General features: G+C 35.7%; 5 protein-coding genes across 6 annotated transcripts; 2 read left to right on the forward strand and 3 right to left on the reverse strand.

Moving 5' to 3' along the window:
• The first annotated feature begins 40 nt into the window (after positions 1-40).
• LOC112576441 lies at positions 41-5,562 on the forward strand. Its single transcript, XM_025258853.1, has 2 exons — positions 41-1,993; positions 3,263-5,562. The coding sequence occupies exons 1-2, from the start codon at positions 532-534 to the stop codon at positions 3,322-3,324; spliced, it is 1,524 nt and encodes a 507-aa protein (XP_025114638.1). The 5' UTR covers positions 41-531; the 3' UTR covers positions 3,325-5,562.
• LOC112576442 (centromere protein N-like) lies at positions 4,076-11,197 on the reverse strand. The gene is made up of 9 exons (XM_025258854.1): positions 10,951-11,197; positions 10,641-10,683; positions 10,025-10,075; positions 8,843-8,928; positions 8,234-8,398; positions 7,533-7,634; positions 7,145-7,220; positions 6,520-6,656; positions 4,076-6,173 (listed from the first exon to the last, which is right to left on the reverse strand). Exons 1-9 carry the CDS (start codon positions 11,116-11,118, stop codon positions 5,925-5,927), a joined length of 1,077 nt encoding a protein of 358 aa, XP_025114639.1. The 5' UTR covers positions 11,119-11,197; the 3' UTR covers positions 4,076-5,924.
• Positions 11,198-11,203: 6 nt separating this feature from the next.
• Positions 11,204-13,017, forward strand: LOC112576445 (COX assembly mitochondrial protein 2 homolog). Of its 2 annotated transcripts, none has more exons than XM_025258857.1 (4): positions 11,204-11,342; positions 12,075-12,206; positions 12,485-12,556; positions 12,769-13,017. In XM_025258857.1, the coding sequence occupies exons 2-4, from the start codon at positions 12,126-12,128 to the stop codon at positions 12,868-12,870; spliced, it is 255 nt and encodes an 84-aa protein (XP_025114642.1). In that variant the 5' UTR covers positions 11,204-11,342; positions 12,075-12,125; the 3' UTR covers positions 12,871-13,017. The 2 variants fall into 2 exon arrangements, with proteins under 2 accessions (XP_025114642.1, XP_025114643.1); XM_025258858.1 differs by lacking the exon at positions 11,204-11,342 and adding an exon at positions 11,438-11,584.
• Positions 13,018-13,788: 771 nt separating this feature from the next.
• Positions 13,789-16,001, reverse strand: LOC112576443 (enoyl-CoA delta isomerase 2, peroxisomal-like). The gene is made up of 4 exons (XM_025258855.1): positions 15,817-16,001; positions 15,518-15,696; positions 14,952-15,087; positions 13,789-14,797 (listed from the first exon to the last, which is right to left on the reverse strand). Exons 1-4 carry the CDS (start codon positions 15,984-15,986, stop codon positions 14,551-14,553), a joined length of 732 nt encoding a protein of 243 aa, XP_025114640.1. The 5' UTR covers positions 15,987-16,001; the 3' UTR covers positions 13,789-14,550.
• Positions 16,002-16,440: 439 nt separating this feature from the next.
• LOC112576444 (enoyl-CoA delta isomerase 2, peroxisomal-like) lies at positions 16,441-19,509 on the reverse strand. The gene is made up of 4 exons (XM_025258856.1): positions 19,239-19,509; positions 18,937-19,115; positions 17,733-17,868; positions 16,441-17,574 (listed from the first exon to the last, which is right to left on the reverse strand). The coding sequence occupies exons 1-4, from the start codon at positions 19,370-19,372 to the stop codon at positions 17,328-17,330; spliced, it is 696 nt and encodes a 231-aa protein (XP_025114641.1). The 5' UTR covers positions 19,373-19,509; the 3' UTR covers positions 16,441-17,327.
• Positions 19,510-20,571: the final 1,062 nt, after the last annotated feature.

Consider the following 20,571-nt stretch of genomic DNA (forward strand, 5'->3'; position numbering starts at 1 on the left):
TTTGGTAATCCTCCGCAGTTTCGGATGCTCACGTGACAGAAGTGAGCCTGAGTTGCCCTGGGAGAGGAGAAGCCGTACATGACACAGCTCGCTGTACCCGTAGGAGCAACTCTTGTTTTGTAGGTATATGTGTTATGCTGTGTTTTCAACTGGCCACAGAAGACATGCTCTCGTTTAAGATGCTAAACGCTCAACTTAATCTGGAAAGTTAGATCTACATTATACATCGACCATTTTTCTGTGAATTGTCTTGAAACATATGCAGTGACACAGTTAAGTCACAGTAAAGACCAATGCAGCATTTCTAGCTCTTTGGCTATAGCTTTTACGGGCATGCCCTTTGGATCTCAACAGGACCTTTGTAGATTATTGTCAAGTTTTGGCATTTGTGTTGTGTAATACTACATATGGTATGACAATGCAAAGTGCACCTTTTCTTCATCACTCGATGGTTTTGTTTGCTGTAACACTTTTATTCGTCCGTTAAACCATAATGTGCGCTTCAGGTGTTTTCTAAAGCATACTTGTAACATGACGGACAACGGCTTTGATGTCACACACACACAACTGGATATTGAAGGTTACAAGACTGAAACTTTGCATCTAAGTGTTGATGATAAGCTGTGCATAGAGAGACAGAGAAAACACAAAAGACTTAAACATCCAAGAGACAGATCACAGATATCTCGAGGGTGTGAACGGGTACAGTCAGCCCCTGCCACAAAATCATGTACTCCACATTTTCCACGAGAGCAAATTCAAACTCTTGTTCCTAAACTGGTGAATGACAGTGAGGAATGTGCCCTTTTGGATGCCATCTCTGTACAAAAAGTTATATATGATGACTGGAGTGAGGCTGTATCAGGATGGAATCCCACCACACCATATCCAAATTACATCACCCAAGGTTCTCATCGGCAGAAGTTGGGGTCGGGCATTAAGAAGAGCAAGAGACATGGTCGTACTGCTGTTCGCTATAGTGATACAGATTCACCTGGTTCATCTACTTATTCTTTCTGGAAAGAAATTGTTGAACCTGTGACATATCGCTACATTCCTGACAATGGTGTGTATCAGAGCACTAAGGTTTCCAAAGATGTTCAAGAATGGCTTGTGGAAAATAAAAGAACTTTAATTCGAAAAAAAGGCAAGTTGAATCCTGATGTGAAACAAGCACAAAGATCGCTGAAAAGAGATCTTGAGAATCATTTTAACAAGGACACAGTAGAAGAAAAACTTTCTCTTTTACACGAGTCTATATTAAACCCTTGTTCCTCTGGAGGTGCTAAAAACATTTCTCTTGCTTTCTCTGGAAATCATCCTGTGAAAGAGCAACAGACAGAAAATGGTCCTGGTGACTTGCTAGTAGATAATTTCAATTCTATACTCAAAGCTCTAGAAAAAGAACTCCAGAGAGAAACATCTCCCTTGCAAAGCAAAGAGAGAATAATGGGAAAAAATGTGCTCGGAGGAGCACAGACATTATGGACAGTAAACAAGAAGTCAAAAGAAGTTAAGGGACTTGACACATTAAAAACTACAACACATGTTTCATCACAACAGCATAACAATAACTTTGGGGATAGCCTTTTCACTGTCACGCCAATGTCCAAAGAGGAAATCTTGCTTGGACCTCTAGAAAAGTTAACGCCCAAGCAAAAGAAAATAAACAAAGCTCAGTCTTTGCAAAAGCTGTCATCTTCAGGAGTATCACTGTGCACTGAACCTAACATTGTGCTTGCATCAGACATTCAGTCTCACATGGTTCAACCTGTGCAAGTCCATTCGGCTGCTACAGATTCCTCCAGAACTCATCCCAGTGAGCATGCTGTTGCTTTGACAAACACTGACAGTGAAAAATGTCAAACTTTCCGTGCTTTGGAACAGACTCTTCCTTTCAGTACTGAACTTAATGACACAACAAAATCTTGTTTATCGCAGAAGGGGGCCACAAGCAGTCATCTGATGCAACGAGGAACCATGCGATGCAAAAGTAAGATATCAAATTTTCAGTTATCAATATCAGATGGTAATTTAGCAGGTGCTGTTGAAGTGTCTTCCAAACAACATATTGGCCAAGTGGAGCAACTACCAGAAATCTTGGGCAAGCGATTATCAGTGATTGCCTCAACAAACAGACTTCTGTGATTATTTGGTGCATAAGCAATTGAATCTTTGATGTTCATGAAAAGTCTGTTTTATACATTTGCATATGCTACAAAAATAATCATTACCTGAAGGTTTGCAGGTGATCCTTTCAATTCAGCTTTACTTCTAACTCCATTATATTCAGTTTCTCCTGGCTTTTTATGATTTCTAAAATGTATTCTTACATATGGCACCTAAACAGCTATAATTGTTTGCGTGAAGTAAATGTTTGAGGCTTAATGTCACTGCCAACAAACTCTATCATGATCAGTTTTATTGGGCTTTAAAAGGATTACAGGAATGCTTGGAATGCAAGCATATAAAATAAACTAGTTATAGAGTTGATTCACTGGTTAATAATTCATACTTTAAGACATACAAGGGCTTTTTCTCTATTTTTCATATCAGCATAGAAATAGCCTTGTTTAGATGCATAAATGCAACTCCTTGTTTTTATCTTCATCATTATGATCTTTTCTGTGATCTGAGAAATGAAAAATACAAAGTGTTGGAAAATCAAGCGGTTCTCAAACCACATGCAAGGCTACAATAAAGATTCAAAGTAATGCCTAACAGTAGTTTTGCTTGAAATGCAAGTGATAGTGCTTTTTTCCAGCCTTTTTGTTATTCCTGTGACTAAATTTAGTCTCACTAAAGACAGCATGAAGCGTGTATTTTCTAGGATGACAGTACATTGCTTGCTGAAAACACATTCAAGCCTCCATCAAATATTGATGTAAGAGATACATTTTGATGTTCATCAAAGGTGCAATGAGCTCACTGTTATAACGGGTTGTCAATCAACTCCATGATGACATGCAAGTAATCATGTATATGGATTCCAGCAATGTATACTATTATTGTTGTGCTGTTTTAATCAGTATTCATATTTCTGTATCAGATACATGTTCTCAAAAAAAATGTTTTGGTACTGAACATATTTAACAGATACAAAAATTTTATATACACTGATTTAGATGTACAGTTTAACGTACTGTAATTTTTGTTCAGATTTCACTTTGTACTGCCTGTATTCGGGAAAGAATATTCACAGCAAGCATGAAGATTTTTATCATTTAATTTTGGTCAAGTGGGTTTTTTTTAACGTTTTCAGATTTTGTCACTGTTGGTATCAACAAGCCCCTGTTGTGGACAGACATCAAGAACCCCTCTTGAAAATAATCTAGATGGACAGTAAGGAGTTTAAATGTTACTTCATCCTTGCATGCTTTATTTACAAAGAAGATTCATTGGGCCATGGAAGATTTTGTCCCAAAGTAAAGTCCAATAGTAAAGAAGCTATATGTATATATACCAGCATAGATCTATATGTATATATTTGATACTTTTTTCTTACCTATTTACAGCAACTTTTTTTTATTAATGCCATATGCCTTCAAATTCATACTTGAGCATGGACAAGCATTTTATCTGGATAGAATCACTGTCGAGGCAAGAGCAAATTTTATCCGACATCAGTGAATTTCAAGTCATAACCACTACAATTGCACATAAAACACAAAAAGCTCAAAGGTATAAGTCACCTTTAAATTTGTGCAGTCTATTTGTAATTTTCTAAAAGTAGAATGAATTATGGGGCTGAGTCTGCCATATTTTTATGCATGTAGTGTTTCGGCTGACTTTTCTGTGATGTAGGATATATATGTACAATACTGTAAATTTGTGCCTTTTCTCTGAACTCTGAATATTTTCTTTACAATACCTTTTATTTTATATGAGACATCACTGCATTTCAAACCCATCTTTTACTATTGTGCTCCACAAAGTAAACTGAGGCAATAAAGAGCGGCACATTTTACTACCCATTCAATTATTGTCACATACAGATTAGGCTCAAGTGATATTGGTATAATTCTACTGTTGAAAAACAGACTATTCTTGTCATAAAAATGCAATAAAAAGTTAATATTTTTAAGGGTTTATTCTGCCCAAATGATGTTTTTAAATAGGATTTTTTGCTGCTCATAGGTTCATAATTAAACAGCACAAGTTCTTTTTTAAATAAGTTATTGGCCATATTTATGAAAACTGCAATGAAACAGGGAAATGTGCTTTATAAAGTCTATTATTAGTTTGTGTGACATAATGAGTTAAATTAATATTTAAGATTAAATTAATGTAAGCAATACTAAAATGGTTATCAACTATTAAAAATATACTTTCTGTTAAGAAGAATGTTTTTATCTCAACTTTTGCCATTTGTCATTATCGCAAACACTAGATTAGACATTTTATATTAACTTAGAACTTATTCTATGGAGTGGCCATTTACACAAGCAGCTTACAAAGCCTATTACTATTAGACCAACAATAACCAAGACAACAAAGAACAAAACTTAAAAAAAAAAAGACTAGTCATCATCATGCGAGTTGACAGTTTAACAAATGGGCTTCCACTCATCTCTGGAAAATGACAAAAATATAATAAAAACTTGTTGGATCTATTGTTGTAAATATACATATACATAAATCAAATAAGTGCGTATGGGAGATTAGCTCTATATTTGTGTGTGTGTGTGAGAGAAAGAGCAAAACATGTGCAAGAATGCAGACTGATTTATGTATGTGACCTGTATTCAAATATAATTCGTTGTAATAACAAAATGCAATATAAGTATAGCAATAAACTTTTAAGTCAGACAGGAACTTTTTTCTCCAAGTACTCATTTCTTTGTAACAACTCTTGACCTTATTTAGCCAGAGGCTTTCATTCCAAGGGTATTTAACACAGCTTTTGTTTTCTTAACATATATTTAACCCCAATACTTGCTGTTTTTATATGTTGCAAGTGTATTTTTGGCTACAAATACAAGTATTTTTTTATAAATTTGTATATCATATACATTATATATATGAGACAAAAAGTATATCTATAATGTGACAGATATACACACACATGGTTTATTTCAGTTACTTCTGTGTGTACAAGTATATAATCAAGTATGTATACGTAGAGGTCCCTACACATTTAGATGATAAGCATTATTGTGGGAACAAAGAAGAAGCCATAAAGAAAATGCATGAAATATCTCAAACAAGCACCAGCTACTCAAATGACTTTGTCATTGATTTTCTTCACATTGCTGAATGGGATAATTTATTGTATAGAGTTTCTGTTTAGTCATTCAAGACTGAGTAACAGGCACTTGTCACTGTTTACAATAGCTAGGATGGATGGCTAATGCAATATTCTGGTGACTGGTTGAGGAATCAACAGTGGGTGTTTGTTGGATTTCCTTAAAGTAATCACAAGGTTGTAACAGACTGATTTTGTTTGAGCTTGTTGATTCTTCTGTTTTATGACTTACATCATTACTTTTCATATGATGTTGAGTGTTTGTGCATGCCTGCATATGTATACACATGTGCAAGTACCAGCAGAGGTACTGAAATAAAAAAATGAGCAACCATCAGAGTGACTTTTCTCAGGATAGATCACAATTATGCAAGATCATATAAGATAAGATGCATCCTGTTACCTTGTTTAGAACACACACACAAAATTATAATGATCAAAATAACACAGGTTTGTTTCAATGAGTTATTAATAGTTTTCAGGGTTATATCAGGAAAAGGACTGTCAGTACTAAACATCACGTTATTCAAAAAAAAAAAAAAAAAAATCTATTTAAAAATCAGATTCTGAACTGTACAAAAATCAAATACTTTTCAGACAAGCAATTAGACAAATTAGAACGACAAGTTTTCCATGAAATAAGTTATAATAATAAAAGCCATGTTGTCTTACATAAATTTTACTCAGTTGTACTTCTGTCTTTAGCTCTCTTGCTTGAATCTATCTCAGCAATAATAAAGTGATTTTTTGCAAGGGAGTGCACTTTAAACAAATGCCTTGGCATAGGCAGAGTTGCAAGTCCTGATTTACCCAGATTCTTTGTTCCTTCCAGTACTGACGGACCTTCAAACTTGACCCGACATCGAAACAGATCTTTACGGTCCTTAAGAGCAGGAGCAAAGGTTGTTCCTCGAAACCTTAGATTCAGCTATATTAAAAATAAACAAGTTAAACAATCATAAGCTTATTAGTGCAAACTCTGTATAAAAAAATTTGGAATCTAGTCATAATATAGAAAGTACCTGTCACAGATTTTTACTTCCTCTATAAAGTGTATACAAAATTTTGCTTTGATTTTTTTTTTTTTTTCGTAAAGATGCAATTTTTTTCAAATGTATTTTCTCTTGTTCCATAAAATTGCTTGATGTTTTTGTTTTTCATCAAGCAACGTGCTCATTTTTTACTATCTGCATATGCATATGTGGGAAATTGCATGCAAGCAGTCTGATGAGGTGGAACTTCTGCAAGAAGATAGTAAGTGGGGAGGAATTCACCTTATATTCTAGTTTTTCTAAAGTAGGTTGTGTAGAGATACCAAATGTACCATCCAGCTTTTCCTGTCGACGCTCCTTTTGTTCCTTATTCTCATCTGTCAGTCTTGACTCCCATACTATTTCTTCTGGGGCCGTTCCTACTCAAAAAGTTGCAAAAATGTAAATCAAAAATAACCCCCAAAAAAAAAATTTACAAAAATAAATAAATGTAAGAGTACAAGTATACAGTTTTATCTAAAGAACGATGCACGAATTACATTAAAACACAGCACAGCCAGCTCTCGACTTTCCTGTTTTTAAGAAAATAAAGCAATTTTTTTTTAGTACAGACACTTTAAGGTTTTCCTATTCTCAATTCAGACGGAGAACATCAACATCACAGAAGTGATGAAAGAGACATTCACAAATTCAACATCACAAAACTAAACATCCAAAATACCAAGCGAACATAAATTGAAAATAAAAACAAGCATAAACAAAATGTAGCTGGGAAAACATTTTTCAAATTTATTTTTATAATATTTAGCTAAACCCTTGTGTACACACTTAACATATGATTAATTTGTCAACAAAAGTCTAAGCAATACAGCGCAAGAACATATACTGTTGTATGCACAAAACCAACCTGTCTTTTTAAGTAGCCTACTTCTGACAAGGGGGTTCTCCTCTTCCATCAAGTCCCTGTATTTCTGAAAAGGACCCTGTTCACATAAGAAAAGAAAAATAAGTTTGATCACTGTTTCAGTAACAAGAATGATTTTATCTAGACCGATGAGCCTAACAATGACATAACCAATGAGCATTTAATTACCTCCAGTAATGATGCATTTACAAACATACTTCTTATCATTTTCAAGACATGACATTTGTAGTAGCTCCTTCGTACCAGTGGGTGGTGCCAACAGACGTCTGTATGATACAATGAGTGAAATGTAATATTCACATCGTGAATGAATACTGACACATGATAATTTAGAACAAAATGAATGCTTGTTTTATTTATTATCAACAACCTGGGCATTCTGCTGCAGAGCAAGATCTGCCAGTGATGGCAAGTGATGACCTGTAAGCTGCAATTCTTTGATCTCCTCTGCTTGAAATATCTCCAGTAGGACCTGTTGCACAAAATATGTGCACAAACATAAAAAGAGGTAAAATATATATGTACATAAACATATGTGACCATACATACCCATGCACACACACAAAATATCCTAAAAATAAAAAGGGATACAAATTAAAATATTTAATAACAATCCGCAAAGATTTTCTTAAGAACATCTGAATCAAAAATCAAGATTGTAAAACAAAATATGATTTGCATTATTATTCCTAAGTAAAAGTGTCTCCAGTGCAATTCCCAAAAATCATGCTAAGCTTTTTTCTAGGCTTTTGGCATATTTTTTGCATACACTCCAGCAAGCAGACAGGTTAGGATCCTTCTCTCACTGCTTTCGATTTGTAAGCATAAAGATGAACTAAAATATTATGATCAATTGCATCTAATCGAAAAAAAAGTATCCCACAGACTAAGATCATGAATTGTAAGAAACCAAGGATCCATGGCAACTAAATATGAATGCAGTCTGTAAAACCTTACATTTGCCATCAACTAGTAAGTCATTAAATGTACTAATCTGCATTAAAATGGCTGCAAATGCATGATTAAATGTCAACTTTTAGACAGCACAAAGGGCAAAGTCACATTACTCACTGAGTACAGAAGGTCCCGGATCTTTACTTTCATGCGACATGTGATAAGGATGGGTGTGTGGGGATAAGACAAAAAGTACACTGTATCAGTAGCACGGAAAGGGGCGTCATCTTTTATGTACAAACGCACCCAAGTTGCTCCGCCAAAACTCTTCACATTCAAGTGCTGCAAAATTTGTCAGGGCATTGGTTATGCACAAAATACAGTGCATGTAATGAAAAAGGAAAAAAAATGAGCCTAAATTTAGGCAAGACATTTTTTTTAAATAAAGACATCATTTATGTTTACGTTATACTATAGTAACAGACAAAAAGTGCCTTGACCACAGATAGCAAGGATTCTCACAGTCAAGTATCTGACTCTTATTAAGACTCATTTTATATACAGTGATATAAAGGTGGTTTGTTGTAAATAAAGATAAAAGTATTGCATATGGCACATGTTATAAAGGGGTGACTGGTTTGCCTTGACATAGCCTTCATCAGCATAATTTATCTACCCAACATAAATTTTAAAGTACTTGTGATTTTCAAAAGGAGCTATCACTGCAATTCTTCCCAATCAGTCCTAAAAACAAAACTTGACAGTTTATAGGTTAAAATGACATACTACTTCTCCATGGCATTCTGGTTCAAGAAGGCCCAGCAGTCGATCCTGAATCTCAAGAGGATCAAAATCCGTTTTAGGCTGACTCCCTACAGACATAAAGCAAAATGTTATATCTAACTTCCTCTTGTTCCTCCTCAACATCACATTGTTCTTTGTGTATTGCAGCATAACACTCTTATGCAAACATGTGCGCCTCCCATGTAATAGTTGAACTTATCTCAGTAAACCACAACACAACATGAAAACATGATAATAAAGAAGGAAGTAAATCAGAATGCATGTATTGCAATCAGAATAAAAGGCATATTGCAATAACTTATAAAAAGCAAACTATATTCATTAACAAAAGTTACAGTCAAGATTTCAAGTTTTAAAAGCATATTTAAACATCTCTATTGACTTTAAATAGTGTCTTTGAAAGAGAATTCCAGGTGCATTTTAAGTAAAAATCATCTGGTGGGGAGTAAAATGTTAGTAGGACTATAGGGTGTGAAAAACAAGAAGAGAAAAAAATAAGAAAGAAGTCCTAACAATTTTTACAACGCGAAAATAACAAAGCTACAGTTGAACTTCTATAAGTTGAAGCTTCAAGGGACTGATGGAGAAAAAAAAAATTCGAGGTATGGAAGGTTCAAGTTAAGGAAGTTTGGCGAAAAAAAGCATTTTTTTTTTTTTTGTTGTGGACTTATCTATAATTCTGCATGTGCATGTGAGCATTTGCTCACACATCATTGTTCCCAGCAAAAAAAGTCTATTATGGACGTCTAATAACAATTTCTCTTTATTTCTTTTAAAATAAACGAGTTGATGTCAGGCAAAGTAAAATGTTCATGGGTACATCTTAGCGCGACTCGATCAATTAATGAACGTCATTCAGCAAGGTTCTTCCTTCCTTCAGGGTTGGAAGGAGTACACGATTCTACCTTTTCCAACGTCTTTTCAAATGGTTTCAACATGCTAACCGGTTTAAAATTATTCAAGTTGTGGAAGATTTTGGCTAGGCCAATTCAAGCTACAGAAGTGGAATATGCATTGTTTAAATGGGAAACCAACCAACTGATGTTTAAAATTCAAGTTAGGAAGAATTTCTTCTTACAGAAGGTCAACACAGAAGTTCGACTGTATATTCTTTCATTTCATTTTTTTTCATATTTTAAGACATGATAAGAAGTTATTTATTACCTTTCAACTTCAAGACTGTCCATTTCAGTCCAAATGAATTCAGCTGAGTGCCTAAAATATAATAAAATCAAAAGACGGCTTTTCAAAACATAAAGCTGAACATAAAAACATAAAACATTATGTCATCTTCTGATTAATAATAATAATAGGATTTATATAGCGCATTTCTCATTGGGTTTTGGAAACTGAAATTTACAGGTTATGTTAATACTGCCTATATCTACTGATATCTGCAAAAAACACAAACCATTCAGGTTGGTCTTTAACAAGATGTAAAGGGCAGTGGGTAGTGATGCCATATGACAGAGAAGGGCACTACAATCAGGCAATCATGCAAACACACATACACTGTGAATGTTGCTAGGAACATGAAAAAACAGAGTGGAGAAAGTAACAGTCAAGGTAAACCAATTACACTAGGTGTTTCCAAATGAGATAGGTTTTAAGTTCAGTTTTGTTGTACACATAAACAGCAGAAATACATACTTTAAATAAACTTATATATGTGCATATATATGATAAACCAGTCTGATCCTACAGAGATTACTGAATCCTATCCATTGCATCTTTACATAATAGTTTACAACTCAAAACAAATATTTGTAACAATACTTACATAACAAATCCAGATCACCGACTTCTTCTCTAAGACCTTTTGCCTGCGGAATAAACCAACAATTATACAAAGTTTTTCACTTTCTTAATCTTTCCCATACTAAAATGGATATAATATATAGTTTTCATTCCCTACTGGCCCTCTCCAGTAGAATCGCGTCTTCAAGTTGGGTAAGCATTACTAAAATGTGTGCAGGCAAGGTATGATTGTGCTAATGATATTCTTAAAATCACATTTAATAATTGTAAATCAGGTGTTCAGACTATAACTTGTAAGCTAAATGTTTGTATTACTGTTTTAACCTGTTTACCTTACAAATGTCGCTGATTTGAGATGCAATAACTCTCTTCGAAGCACGGAAATTAATTTTCTTCATGTCACCGTCAGTAAGCCAACCCCATTTTTTCAGCAACGATTCTATATCTCGTGCTCTACATTTCGATACAACTCTCCGAATCACCGATTTTTCTAAATCCATTTCCTTTTTTCTCTAACAAATACCAGCACAACAAACTTGGCGCTTATCTGCATCGTGTATTCTACGTCACAGATTTGTGTTGTTCGGTAAGTACTTCCGCCTTCAAACGGAAGTGCTCGTCTGCAAGCTTTCTTCGCAAGGGACACACTTCGATTGGCGTTTTATTAGAAATAGGAATTTGTCTCTTTGGTATCATTATGAAGACCATGTGTGCTTAATAAGAAGTAAGCAAATAAATTTTTCTATGACCAGTATTTTCAATCTGGCTAAAAATTGTCTTTGTAAAGGTTGGAGATTTCCCATGTCTATAAAGCCATGCTGTTTAGATCAAGGTTACATTCAAGCATTTCACAATCACAGTACTTACTATTCTCATCTCATTAATCGAAAAAAGAGAGAAAGAGAGAGACGGAAGCAGGGATATTCCTGTGGCAACCTTACCAACACAAAGAGCAGGACTTAATAAGTATTTTTTTTTCTTTTCGTTCAGATGGAAAAGTATTTAAAAAAGCCATTGTTCCACTACTAAACCCAAAGGCCAATAGATCTTTTCACAAAGAGTCGCTGCAAACTGGAATTTGTTGCCTACTAACTTTAAATATGCACCAAATTTAACAGCTTCAAGAACTCAATATAGTCCAAAATTGTAGATTTATTTTACAGTTTTTACGAATAACTATATAGATTGTCATCTGTTGAAAACTCAAACCCAGATATTAATATTCACGTTATTTTTAAGAGGTACGTTGCCTGTGAAGCATAGGCAAATGATAGCCAGTCCCTCCTACTACCATATAGTTTGTCGCAGTGATTGAGCTCGTGTACTTCGTTTGAGAAAGAAAAAGCGCAGGGAAATTACATTTTTACACTTATGTGAATTTATATACTTGAATTAAGAGTACACATGTATATTCATATATTACCAACATCATTTAAAATATTTGACGTTTTTATAGCTCGAGAAAAAAAAAGAGAAGAGTTGGTCTTGAACACAAACACATGTAAAGATGCATCCAGATTTGTCACCACATCTTCACTCTCCAGAGTGCAATGAGCTGATTCAGGCTCTCCACAACTGCCACATTGAGGTGCTGTTATTTTGAATTACATATATACAGCATTTGCTTAAATACAGATCAATTATCTAATCTTTTTGAGATGTTTCTATGATCACCAACCCACTTTTTTAATTCATTTCGATCAGGATGTCAATATAAGAAATACATAGTTTGTTGATTAGGAATTCCTTCTGTTCAATTGTACTTGTTTTTGAATAGGGGTAACATTGAAAAGTTACAAACCTGAGAATAGAAGCTGATTTATTTGCTTGAATGACAGTACAGATGTGAAATTTTGTCTCTTTCAGAATCCATTTAAGAAATTTTGGGGTCACTGTAATGATATTGACAGGGCGATGACGAGGTGCTTAAAAAAAGAGGTAACTATCTCTAGTCTGGTAAAAAGAGTTATATGTCGCTTCTAACTTGGAGGTATCCAAATTTTTATAATGCTGCTTACTGTGACAGTTACTTGAAACAAAAGCCAGCTTCCTTCTTCGAGGAAGTAATCTAGTTCTAGAGTACATTGTTCACTTGTTCAGTTACTTAGTATTGCATCTGTTGTTATTTTATTTTTATTTTTTTGTACCAGAGAATGGAAAAGCAGAAAGCTAATGCCAGACGTGCTCAAATTATGAAACAAAAACTGCTGGATGGTCAGCGAGCTAACTTGCACAGTCCAGCCAATGACTGATTTCAGTGGTGTGTGCTGCATTGTACTATACAATGATTTTCACTATTATTTGAGGATGTGTACTTCTGAGCAACTGTTTTGTCTTAAATGCTACATTTTAATAAATGGATCATTTATGCATTAAAATGTTAATATGGACTCTTTTAACATCTGTCTTTCCATTGGATGATTGCTTTGAGAGTACAAGGTATTTGTTATAAGCATTTAATTTACGGAAGTATGTCATCAGCATATCAGAAAGAGAGATGCCATCTGAATAGGCATATCAAAAAGTCATTGACTGTTGGTATGAACCTCTCTGAGCAAGTAACACCCTACCACTAATGTCAGCCAGCTGTAGGACTAATGCTAATGCTGACCTCTTCTTTGAACCATGTATCAGATGAGAAATTTGGTAAAGGCTCTCCTCCAGCTCCATCATTTGGAATTCTCTATCCTTATATCTCATCATAACATGACTATATCTGATGCTTTCAAGTCTGTCCTTACTATCACAAGATATAAAAAAAAGACCCATTTCTTTTGGATATACCTTTCCTCATCCAACAAACTCTGCAGCTTGCACCTCAAGTCCATGCACTTCATGTTTACCACAGTGTTGTTCGTACACTGTCCTTTTTCTTCATCGTACTGTTAATAACTATTTAATTTTTTTTTTCTTTCTTTTTATTGCACATCGAGCTTGTTTCCACCTGGGGAAATGAGCTCTAAAAATTCAGTTAATGTTGTGTCATCATAAACTTCCTTTTCTATAAACTAGCCCCACTTGCATGCCCTTTAATATTCATTAATCACTTTCTCAAACCTACACATTTGTGATGAGATTAAAAGCAAAAAAATCTATATTATATAGTATATGCATGTTGATACACCTAAACACAAATGTACAAAACTCTAAATCTCCACAAAAGACTGTCCAATAGTATGTGTTCATTTATTTTATAAATTTAATACATCAATCAACATAGTTGATTGTCAATAGTTGTGATCATAGTCTATTGCCTAATCTGCCTTCTCATCTTTCTCTGCAGATTTATGATGCTCTCCATCGTTACTGTTTGTTCTGTGATTCCTCTATGTCTTTTGAGTTTGTCTTTTATAGTTGTTTTTAATTCTGTCTTCGTATTCTGTCCATGTCTTCTACTTGGCGTACTGCTTAGTAAGCATTATTATGCGCTATATAAATCACATTTTTATTATGTAATTTTATTCTTTAGTTTCAAGACATCACATTGCATATCTCATTTTCATTCTGTTCCATGTTTACATAGTCTGCTTATGGTTTTTCGCGGCCCGGTGGCATCACAGTTAGCGCCTGTCACCAATACAGTGAGGGTTGGCTGTCCTGGGTTCAGCTCTTGTCTCGGGCACACTGTTCTTTCTCTGCATGTGCATCTGTTTACAGGGCTGGCTGCATTGCCATGATATAGCCTTAGTTGCTAGCTCGGCATAAAACAACACTCCACCCCTCCCCCTGCTCCGCTTATTGTTTTGAAGCAGTGAAACCTAGCTTGTTTACAAGTATGTAAACTATCTCAAATTTTAGATATATTACCAGCTTTAATAATGCTGGCATCCAGTCTTATTCTGCCCATGCTGTAATTTTTTTTTTTAAACAATTTTTCTGAAATTTAAGTTCATCTTAGAGTCAGCATTAGCTCCATAACTATACAAATTATCTTAAAGTTTAGATGAATTTACGAGCTTCACAACTTCTGCATACACATCTTGCTTCATATTATGAAGACTATCCTGTTGAAAACCATTCTTCCCTATCCACCTCTCTAGGAACCTCAAACTTTCAGATTCAAGTAATGCAGCAGAAGTGCTTCTGTCTACCAACGCTGCTTCTACAGCTTCCTTAGCTGTATAGTTGTGGCCAAACACCAGTAACCGATGCTCTACGATTTTTGTGCTGATTTTAGCCCTGTGGATCAAGAATACCAACAAAATTATTAACAATGTTATTTGGAATTCACACATTATCATGAAGTCAAATGGAGCTTTGATATTTGTTGTAAGTAGTTTTAAATACAGGTTGCAAGTAATCAATAAAATTTTGATTTGAGCCCATTTCTCACCTAAGCAAAGCCAGAAAGAAAGCATTAAAGCGAAGACTGATGTGAACTTCATTCATGCAGAACCATCCTTTTTCTGAGTTCATCACTCTGAAGTCATGAGCAAGGGCAAGGAGTGCTCCACCAGCATATGCATGACCTTAGAACAGAATATGTGTACAGCCCTAAACCAAAGCATTGGATATGCATAGCTTGATATACAGTGTCATTTTTAGTAACTGTTCAATATGTCCTGATTTAGCTATGCAAAGTACACAAGCCTGTTTAAGCAATTATAAGGCTTTCCTTCTTGAGCACTCACAGCATAGAAGATGAGCCCAACATACTTCTTGTGGTGTAAAAATGGATGGCAGTACTGCTCATCACGGACTTAACCAAGTGACAGTATATATGAAAACAAATTTATTGACATTAAGTCTGCCTTAAAAACACAGAAAATCATGATGGTGTGTTGTATTTCGATACTCTTGATACACCACACACCATTAAGCACATTTCTGCAGATCTGTCTGCTGAGAAACTTCGAACCACAAATTTAATCTTGGAAATAATATATTTTGACAGCTCACCATTGATAGCAGCTATTGTAGGAATAGGAAAGGTCAACAGACGAGTAAGCAAACGGCTCAATGCAAGCGTGAAGTTGTCTCTTCCCTCTGCGTCTTGTTTGGAAAGCCAATCTAAGTCAAGGCCATTCGAGTAAAACTTGCCTTCACCTGTTGTCAGCAAACCTCGGCAGTCGGACTTTCTAAAAGCATACAAATATTTAAAAATGGTTTGTCTCTATAGCTCTCTCTCACACACACCCCCATACACGTACACTCAATCTCTCTGTCTCGCAGATATACGATATCTTATTATCACTTACTGTTCGATTTTGTCCAGACATTCATTAAAAACTTCGATGAATTCAATATTTATTCTGTTTTGGCCACGTTTCATTCGAAGAATGGCTATTCGATGCTCGGGAAAGTCAGGGACAAACCCTTCCCGTTCGCCATTGTCGAACAACTTTGAACTTTGAACTCGAACTGACATGAGTACCCTTCACGTTCACATGTACCGTGCACTATAGGTACGTTTTCATGTTGACCTCGTACACATGCATTGACTTCCAAACCCTCATTTAGCTATGGATGTTTGCTAATGCGTGGTCATGGATAGTATATGTCGAGCGAACAAGAGCACGCGATATTTCTAAGGAATTAGCTTATAAATATTAAACTATGAAACCCTTAATTAAAAGGGTTAAAAGCACGTATATACGTATATACGTTACGTAAATTACTGTTTGATTTCATACCATTTATATTGCACTTTATATATGTTTTTATGTACATTTTTGTAAGACAATACTTATATTTCTTTTATATCTTCTGTACTGCGCCGTGGCGTTTGCCTCTTGGTGTGAGTATATTTTGCTTTTATTAACCATCACAAATAATTAATGTATACGTACGTGTATATGTATGAAAGTGATTAATGAATGCGAAAGAACACACAAGCAAGACTGTTTCGTAGAAAAAGAAGTTTATAATTACCACAGTATTAATAACAATAGCAATTGAATTTGCAAAGCTCATTTCCCCAAATGGAAGCGATAAAGGTGATTGACAGGCGCACAAAATTCTGGGCTGACACGTACGCTATATATATATATGTATAAGTTCTACTATACCATCTACAATGCTTAAGCCATAGTGATGCAACAAAAACCATACATATAGAAGAAGCCCATGCATGTTAATCTGTTATCTTGTTTTGGTTTTGTATGTTTAACAACATATTGTAATATATGTGGCAGTCTGCTTGGAGTCATGCTAAAATATATGTAGCCAATATTTAATACCTTTTACAAATACAATTCCATGCAATGGGTATCTTGGTGTTTCTCCATAAACTATGGGATTAGGGGTTTGTTGTGGGACTCCCAGAAATCTTTTTAAAGCAAAAGTGTGCGGAACTGTTTCTATCGGTTTGAGAATGGCAACAACTCGATCCCCATAACTCTGCTGCATATCTATTTATACGTGCCATATATATATGTACTTGTTGATGCACCCAAAAACAAATGTACGAAACTCCATTATGTAAAAGTAAAAAAGTAGAAGAGTGTGTTCAATTACTATATGTATTTGTGTTTATTTTATAAATACAAACAAATACCCAACCAACATATAACCAAATAGTCTACAATTAAGTTATGTTAAAAGAACTTCATTAGTTTGAAGACATCACATTACATATCTCTATACACAGACATAGCTTTAATAATGTTGGCATCCAATCTTATTCTGCCCATGCTGTAATTTTTACAAAATTATTTTTCTGAAATTTCATTTCATCTCAGCATTAGCTCCATAAACTACTCAAATCATATTAAAGTTTAGATGCATTGACCAACTTCACAACGTCTGCATACACATCTTGCTTCATATTATGAAGACTATCCCGTTGAAAACCATTCTTTCCTATCCACCTCTCTAGGTACCTCAAACTTTCAGATTCAAGTAATGCAGCAGAGGTGGCTCTGTCTACTAATGCTGCTTCTACAGCTTCCTTAGCTGTATAGTTGTGGCCAAACACCAGTAACCGATGCTCTACGATTTTTGTGCTGATTTTAGCCCTGTGGATCAAGAATACCAACAAAATTATTCACAATGTTATTTGGAATTCACACATTATCATGAAATCACATGGAGCTTTGATATTTTTTATAAGTAGTTTTAAATACAGGTTGCAAGTAATCAATAAAATTTTGATTTGAGCCCATGCATTTCTCACCTAAGCAAAGCCAGAAAGAAAGTACTCAAACGAAGATTGATGTGAACTTCATTCATGCAGAACCATCCTTTTTCTGAGTTCATCACTCTGAAGTCATGAGCAAGGGCAAGGAGTGCTCCACCAGCATATGCATGACCTTAGAACAGATGTGCATAACCCTAAAATAAAGTATTGGATATGCATAGCTTGATATACAGTGTCATTTTTAGTAACTGTTCAATATGTCCTGATTTAGCTATGCAAAGTACACAAGCCTGTTTAAGCAATTATAAGGCTTTCCTTCTTGAGCACTCACAGCATAGAAGATGAGCCCAACATACTTCTTGTGGTGTAAAAATGGATGGCATCCGGCAGACCTTTTTTGCTAAAGTGATAATCTTAAATGTGGAAGGAATACATTTTTGGTGGTAAACTATAATACTGTGAGTAGTGGCGTCTGCGGGCGTGAGTGTGATTGGAATTTGTTTGGTAAATGGGATGCACAATCAAGTCAAATTTCTAGTGTAACATCACTTGGAAAATGAATTCTTCTTCTAAATGTTCATTACATCAGGTACTCCAGTACTTCTCATCAAGGACTTAGCCAAGAGACAGCATACAGTATATGAAAACAAGTTTATTGACATTAAGTCTTCCTTAAAAACACAAAGCAAAACAGTTGATGGAAAGACAATTCTGTACTGCTAGAGGTACTACAAAATCACTCACAGGAGTGTTTCTACAGTAAGATATGTCTGCAGTTGCACGTGAAAAACAGAAGACTGCCCTTCTAGAATTATCTCAAACTTACAGAGGTTTTCTGGTGTACCAAAAAAAAAAAAAATCTACAGGAAATGGCCCTGAGATGGTTCTTCATACATTTATCTGACACACACTTAATTATCACTTGAGATGTACCCCAGCTCAGAGGTAAGATTGAGTATGATGGTTTAATTATTCCTGGCAGCCCAGATGTTTATTTCCACTTACCCCTTACCTTTTATGTTCAGTCTATATTTTTCAGAATTTAAATATTATGAAAACACACAATTATGCTACTTATAAATCTGCAAGAATGTACTTAAAGTAAATTATGATGGTGTGTTGTATTTCCATACTCTTGATACACCGCACACCATGCATTATAAGTACATTCTTGCAAATCTGTCTCTGAGAAACTGAAGCACAAATTTAATCTTGGAAATAATATATTTTGACAGCTTACCATTGATAGCAGCTATTGTAGGAATAGGAAAGGTCAACAGACGAGTAAATAAACTGTTAAATGCAAGCTTGAAGTTGTTTCTTCCTTCTGTGTTTTGCTTGGAAAGCCAATCCAAGTCAAGGCCATTCGAGTAGAACTTGCCTTCACCTGTTGTCAACAAACCTCGGCAGTCAGACTTTCTAAAAACATACAAACATATATTTAAAAAAAAATGGGTTCTTTCTCTCTCTTTACACTCACATACACTCATTTAATCTCTCTCTCTCGTAGATATATATACACGATGTTAATATATCACTTACTGTTCAATTTTGTCCAGACATTCATTGAAAGCTTCAATGAATTCAATATTTATTCTGTTCTGGCCACGTTTCATTCGTAGAATGGCTATTCCAAGCTCGGAAAAAGTAAATGACAAACCCTTCACACTCGCCATTTGTCTGTGGGGCGATGTGACTGGAGGGATTAAATGACCGACTCCCTGCCTTGAACTCCAGCGGACACGAGTACCCTTCGCGTTCACATGTACCGTTCACTACAGGTGCAGCTATAGGTGTTGATGTTGATTTCGCATTCACTGCCACACGCGCATTTAGCTGAATGGATGATGTGTCACGAACAGCACGTGTAATGGTGTCGAGCGAACAAGAACATGCGACATTTTTTTCAAAGGAAAGCTTTCATAAAATATTAAACCGTATACTATTAGAACTATATATTCATCCTTTTTAATTGGTCTTCAAAGTGTTAAAAAGCAGCGAAGCCAATCACTCTCAGTGAAGACAAAACGCGCACACGAAGCGACAACACAAAACTAAAGTTTATTGGCGGTCGTATAGTGCGACTGCCAGCTCAAAAAAAAAATAAATAAATAAATAAACAAAATTTTAAAAAATATGGAAGAACGGAAAGAAAAAGAAAACAATAAAACTCCTTTCATACAGATGGCCAAACAAAACAAATAGTGGAGAGCCCCACCATAACACGCACGCACAAAACAAAACAAAACCAAATCAGACACACACCCACCAACACGGGTGGGCAATTAATTTTCCCAAGGGGCCGGATGAGAAACTGGGATGGTTCTAGAGGGCCGGACTAATATAGTTAACTCAGTTTTACCCAATACTGTATATATAGTATATTTACTGGTGGGCGGCCAGCGGGCGGGCCGGTCAGAGACAGGAGGCGGGCCGGATCCGGCCCGCGGGCCGGCGTTTGCCCAGGTCTGCACCAACATGTACACCCTCCCCTCCAGCTAATGGCGCTCGCGTGGTCCCACGCGGACCACAACTGTCACCACAGTTCAAAAGGTTATTCCCCCCTTCCAGGCCCCGTTCACAGCGACGGACCAATCACAGTGTCGCACCCTCTGCTATTGTCAGGAAGTGCGCCCGCGTGGTCAACGGCACTCCGTCCTCAGTTTGCTGACTGTTGATCCTTTGTGCGGACGTAACTTTTCACTCCGATTGATCGAGTGTGTGATTGAGTCTGCAGAAAGTGAGCAACACACTATTACCATGGATAACCAACAGCCAATCAAGGTCTGTGAAGAAGCCTTCCTCCGCTGTGCGCCGTGTGTAACGGGATGAAACTTCCCAGCAGGACTAATAAACGTCTCGGTATTGTCTGCGC

This window comes from Pomacea canaliculata, linkage group LG12 (genome assembly GCF_003073045.1).
Source record: "Pomacea canaliculata isolate SZHN2017 linkage group LG12, ASM307304v1, whole genome shotgun sequence".
Classification (NCBI taxonomy): Eukaryota; Metazoa; Mollusca; class Gastropoda; order Architaenioglossa; family Ampullariidae; genus Pomacea; species Pomacea canaliculata.